This window comes from Lepeophtheirus salmonis, chromosome 4 (assembly GCF_016086655.4).
Source record: "Lepeophtheirus salmonis chromosome 4, UVic_Lsal_1.4, whole genome shotgun sequence".
NCBI classification, from domain to species: domain Eukaryota; kingdom Metazoa; phylum Arthropoda; class Copepoda; order Siphonostomatoida; family Caligidae; genus Lepeophtheirus; species Lepeophtheirus salmonis.
The window spans coordinates 27281489-27287488 of NC_052134.2; the positions used below are offsets into that span (position 1 = coordinate 27281489).

At 32.0% G+C, this 6000-nt stretch overlaps 1 protein-coding gene across 2 annotated transcripts; it reads right to left on the reverse strand.

Moving 5' to 3' along the window:
- Window positions 1–1580: 1580 nt before the first annotated feature.
- LOC121116738 (very long chain fatty acid elongase AAEL008004) lies at window positions 1581–4488 on the reverse strand. Of its 2 annotated transcripts, XM_071887770.1 has the most exons (3): window positions 4473–4488; window positions 4076–4394; window positions 1581–2271 (listed from the first exon to the last, which is right to left on the reverse strand). In XM_071887770.1, the coding sequence occupies exons 2-3, from the start codon at window positions 4350–4352 to the stop codon at window positions 1733–1735; spliced, it is 816 nt and encodes a 271-aa protein (XP_071743871.1). In that variant the 5' UTR covers window positions 4353–4394; window positions 4473–4488; the 3' UTR covers window positions 1581–1732. The 2 variants fall into 2 exon arrangements, with proteins under 2 accessions (XP_071743871.1, XP_040566962.1); XM_040711028.2 differs by lacking the exon at window positions 4473–4488 and having other exon boundaries at window positions 4076–4444.
- Window positions 4489–6000: the final 1512 nt, after the last annotated feature.

Sequence of the window (6000 nt, forward strand, 5' to 3'; positions counted from 1 at the left end):
ACCTTTCTAGATTTGAGCTTGTTTTCAGTTGATCTTTTTCTGCTTTCCTGTCGGATACTGTCATTGAGTTATAAACCAAATTTTTGCCCATCACGTTAAAGATAATTTATGAAATCTTTCCTAGACTGCAGCAGGGTTGAAGATGACATGAAATTTTCTATTGATGTTGTGTGGATGAGTAATTGAAGTCTGGAGCTCACCACCACAAAGAAAATGTGTTAATAACTTCCTGTTGACTAGGTGGTTATCAACTAATACGGCCCCCACGATAAATCCAATTTCGTGGAGAGTTTCCATAATTAGAGTATATTTGCTGTAGAGAAATTCAGCATTTAATTTGGCAACCGGTATAAGTGCTACTACATCCATGTAGTTTCCTCTAACAGATTTGATCATAAATATAAGGACCGTTTAAGTTTTTTGGTTGTTCTCGCAGTGCAAGAACTGAACTCTAACAAACTCGACTCTTTTTGCCGAGTAGACCTAATCGATTATATGAATTGATATTACGCTCTCTGCTGTTAAGGTGATTGTTCTTTGTTTCAAGATATTTAAATATATATGACGGGGGTCCAGTCTCTACGGTAATTACAGTAGACAGAGCTCTAAAATACTTGGGACATGGAACAGTATGGCAATTCGACTTGAAGATTTGATTATAGAGGGCCGAACTCACATTTTGCCACAGAAGGCAAGGTGAACATCTCCTTCTGTTGGGTTGCTTGTTCCATGTCTGGGGATGCAAGTAGTTTGTTTAATAAGCCCATGAGTTTTTCATAAGTCTATTCATTATTCAAGAACTCCTTCGATCCTAAGTACTAATTACTTTAGTTACTAATTTGACATTAACCTTTGTGGTAAAACAGTGGGAGACTGAACTATTGCTTAGCGTATGATGCCCATGAAAAATTAGAAATTTAAAATTGAGTGAATCCTTATACTCAAATTGGATCAGTTTTTATGGTAAGAAAACTGAATTAAAGGATATACTTATGTACCAAAAAATACCAATTACGTTCAGTTGTCATTAAGCACACTTCGATATACTAGTAGGTTACAAGTAAACAACAAAATAATTGATTTGGAAATTGATTAGAAATCGAAATTTTATAATTAAATTCTACTCAAAAATTATAAGTATTTACCCTATATTCATTGGGGAAGGAGGGTATGCCCATTACCCTCCTAAAATAATTTATAACACAAATAAAAATACTGACTGCAATTGTTTGAAATTTACCCCCCATCTCACGGTCCATGGTATATTGCAAATATGATATGTAGTTGAACATAAATTATTTTAATGAATAAAATTTGGAGGTAATATTTCTTATTTTATTATTCCTTATTTCTATGCCGTAAAAGAAAGAATGTTACATCTTAGTGTTACATGAAATAAACAAATCAACATCATGCCACTAGTTTGATGTAAATTAATTTTCCTACCAGTTCAATTTAAGGGAACGCCGTTGTAATGGTAATGAAATGAGATTTTAATCCTCTGTCTATATAGACTATTACAAAACTTTAGGAACAATCTAATATTCATCCTCAAAATATTTGGTAAATAACTAGGCACCTTCAAAATATTATATTCTATATTTCAAATTTGATAAAGTAGACTCAATTAACTCTTTACATTTTAACAATGACTCAAATGGAAAAGTAGGTATTAAAATAATATTGACATATTCATTGGGTTTATGATATACTATGTATTTGAATAAAACTTTTAGTTAGATTTTAAACCGTTTTGCTTTGCCTTACTAGCGAAGTAAGCAGACTTATAAAATTCATTGAATAAATGATAAAACATAACCATAAGAATCAGAGTGACAAGAGACCATTGCCAAGGATAACCACAGCTTACAACTCCAGATACGACTAAAGTAGATTTAATGCCTATGAGTATGAATTGGAGCATTTGAAGTGACGTGAGATACTTTTTCCACCAAAGAAAAGGCTTGACTTTTGGTCCTAAAGATGAGAGGAAGTAATAGCTATACATGAGGACGTGAATAAATGCATTGATAAGAGCAAGAAAAGTTTCCTGGCCACCAGGGATCCATCGAACTCCTATCCATGTGTAAACAGGCATAATTGCATGATGAATCACGTGGAGATTTGTGATTTGATTATTTTTCTTGCGTATAACAAAGAATATCGTGTCGACAAAGTCTAGGATTTTGCTGAGGTAAAAATAATAACAAGTCATAAGCATTAGCATTCCAGAACTATTTGGATCTGGATTTCGATCAACATTTTGGCATACTGTAAAATATTTATAATTTTATTATAACTATTGTTCATATATAATGTTTGTGTAAAGTTTTGGATTTAACTTGTACATGCAAAGCCCCTCAGCCTGATTACAGGCCCCGCAGAGGAAAAGATTTGTAGGCCCTGGAAGGGGATAAATAAATTTTCAACTCATACGTGGGTCCCTAAATAGGGACGTTGGAAGGGTGTGGGCCCCAAATCAAGAATTTTTTTTCTCTATCATCCACAAATTATTGCTTCCCTACGAAGGAAATAGGAAAAGGATTTCAGACCCGCTGCAAAAATACTAACTTTAATTTTTTTTCAGAAATTAAGCCCCCTCCTAAATACAATCCTGCAGACGCCCCCTGCTAAACTTGGTTGGCCCAGGGATTCAACCCAGGTAAGCCCTTGTATTAAAGAGGTCCTTGTACTTATCATAATTATAATGAAATCAGGGACGTTAGTAGACAGAGAGGCCACGGGGGAACATGCCCCGCCCTCGAGCTTGACTATAAGAAATAGCGGCCAGACAGGTTATATATAGATACATTTTTTTTAAAAATAGAACATAAATTTTTCGTTTCCTAAAAAAATCATATGAAAATAAATTGTTAAATATTCAAAAATGATATTGAAATGTCAACTCGACAGTAAAAAAGTGCTCTGCATTTTCTTTTTTAATTAACAGAGATTATAAATTACTTTCTTAAAAAAAAGATTCGAAGTTTATTTATTTAAGAAAAATACATTTGAAATTAAATTCATCACGGCGTTACCTCACTAACACAAAATATACTAATACAGTGAATATTATTGTCCGTTACCGATATTTTTGCTTCTTTCCCCTAATCAGTGTTTGTTAGAATGAATTATTGTTAAACTGTAGACACTTCTGTATAGTTATTAAATAATAGTTCAATAGTTGGGAAGAAATGGTCCAGAATTGACGGATTAACAGTTTATTTGGGTTCTTATTTATCTTTGTCATTTCGTATGAAAAGTTGCGTGATACAATAAAGGTCAAAATTTAAGAATAAAAGTCTTGCACATTTATATTTGCCATTGGCTCCGCTCACTGTAAAACCAGCCTTGAATGCCCTAAATGGAATTGAATTGTATTTTCAAAAAGTTAATGGAGTAATTTTCGATAAACATTACAAATTGATAAGTATTCTGGGGTACATACTTTCTGGGTCCATAGTTCCATCACTCGTAAATATATCTACGAGCATATGTGAAATACGTAGTTATAATAAGGAATTACTAGTCTAAAATGAATATTTTTATAATTAAAAATGACGTTATGAGATGTACAAATTGTAAACTGTATGATCTTGCTACTGGTACAAAATCCTAAGGTTTAATACATAATTTTATATTAGAATCAGAATATAAATTTACTTCCTCATTGCATACTTTATCTATATATACCATGGGTGCCGTTTGTGAAGTTACAAGGTGTTAGGAGGGGAAGGGTATTTGAGTCATTTGCCCACAAATAGTAGCCCGGAAATTATAGAATTGTTCATAAATTAATAAAGCTTTTTTTAAAAGTCATTAAAAAAATTAAAATTAAAAAAAAGGAACGGGCCCGCACATTTATCTTTTCCCTAGGCCTTGCCCACGGTAAAACGGGCTCTAGGTCCTCTTTCCCCTAAAGATTTTTTATAAACACAGAAAGTTTCCGCAAATTTTACATCATTTATGTGAGGACATCCTAAAATGCCCCTCCTGTTTAAAAAATTTTCTGCGCCTCTGATCCACACAATAACACTCACGTACAATTTAACAAATTTCAACAAACTAAACTTACACCAATTGTACTCCTTAAACCATCCACCTTTCCATGTATTAATCCACATTATCATACATGAAACAACTTGAACTGTGTTGTACAGGTTCATCAAACCTTTAAATTCCATGGCTTGTCGATTTTTCATATAATTTGGACCCCATACTTTGGAAAAATAAGTATAAGCTATGCAAAGAAACACAGTTGGCCAAATACTTCCCATAAGAGGTAAATGATCCGCTCTTTTATCCCGGACATCCCACATTTGATTGTAGTATTCACATTCAAATATAATCATCTTTGGCTTCCTCACAACTCAACGGGTTTTAAGATAATGAAACTGGGGAAAAATAATTTTTCATTTATTGCTTACTTAGAGATATTGAGCAGAAAATATTTTTGCAGACTTATATATTACCAAGAGAATCAGTATTAAAGTAAAGATGTTTTAATCTTTAATTTTAATTGAACAGATGTATTCAAGCTAGGATGTTTAAAATTTGCTGACTATGTTTTAGCTAATATTTAGGTATACATCAATATAATCGTTTTGTTATACCATACTATGTTTTTTTCAATATCTTTTCATTTTAGTAATTCAATTCTCAAATTGCCTGTGAACAGAATACAATTTTCATTTGTAGCACAACCTGTGCCTCGAATAGTCTGGAATATCACCTGGAATTGTTTACAGCCTTACAAGAGCTAATTTGAATTCGTATTAACAAAGCTATGAACCAGAAAATATATCTCTATCGAAGACAGTGGTAGATTAAAAAAATAATTCTGACCCTAATATGTGATAACCTTTTGTCAAAAAATAAAATATTGGGCTTTTTCATTTTCCCAAAAATACTAAAAGGCTTTCCTTTTTTATTAAATAATTAGTTAAATTAATGACGTTGTTTTTTTAGAATTGAGTTCTCAATATTTTTTTTTTAGGACGAGCCTTTATTTGGCCTTTTTCTAAACAGTGTAATACAAAATAAATTATGTTTAGTTTTAAGTCCTTGTATAATCCCCTGTGCCAATGGACCAGTCTTCATCCTTGAATAGAGTCTAATTGCTACACTCCAATAACAATTTTGCTCTTGAGTGATGATTTATTTTTTAGAACAGTATCAATTAATAGTTAGTAAATTGAAAAAAAAAAGTTATAAAACGGGACAGTTATATTTTTAATTACATATTATAGTACACACAATTTTCATTTGAGAGTTTGGTATGTATACTTTTCTACAGATGTGACTTTTCATCATAATTTTCAGTTCATAATGTACATACTTTGATAATAAATTATAATACGTATACAAAGAGCAGAGATCTATGAAAGTATAGATTGAACTCACGAGATAATCACGTACATTAGATGTGATCGAAAACAATTCATGGATTTCTAAAATGCGAATATGTAAGATGTATGCATACATCAGTGATGTATCGAATATCTAAAAATTCAGATACAAGAATGAGCATATCAAAGTTAAAAATTTACGAATACGTTTAACAACATTTTCAATATGGAAATGTAAATAAAAACTATTCAAATTTGCAAATGGGGCTATTTATAAAACGCAAATAATATGTGGATGCAAATGGATTCGATAAATCAATTAAGTATATTGTGACGTAACATCACTACATACTTAACATCTAGGGGAGACGAGGAGAGTTGCAATACAGGATAACAAGGGATGAGCGTTGTTAATATTTAATTCATAAGTAATATTCGTTAGTAGACACGGTACCAGTGATCATTGCGGAAAAATAATACACCTTCCTGAATAATAATTAAGATTATCCGGTCAAATAATACTATCTATAGAAGGACTTCAGACCAAAGTGACTATATATATTATGTGTGTCGACAATAAACTTACAACGCAGTCTGGTTGACGTTTGCTGGCAACTTTTTGATGCCGTCACAACTGACCCAAGTTCAATGT

What these genes read in the sequence shown, in the direction of transcription:
- LOC121116738 (XM_071887770.1), bottom strand. Translation starts at nt 4,352, where the DNA reads ATGATTATATTTGAATGTGAATACTACAATCAAATGTGGGATGTCCGG. An exon ending in GTTTAAGGAGTACAATTGGT is followed by an intron (nt 2,272 to 4,075) that starts GTAAGTTTAGTT and finishes AATATTTTACAG; the next exon opens with TATGCCAAAATGTTGATCGA.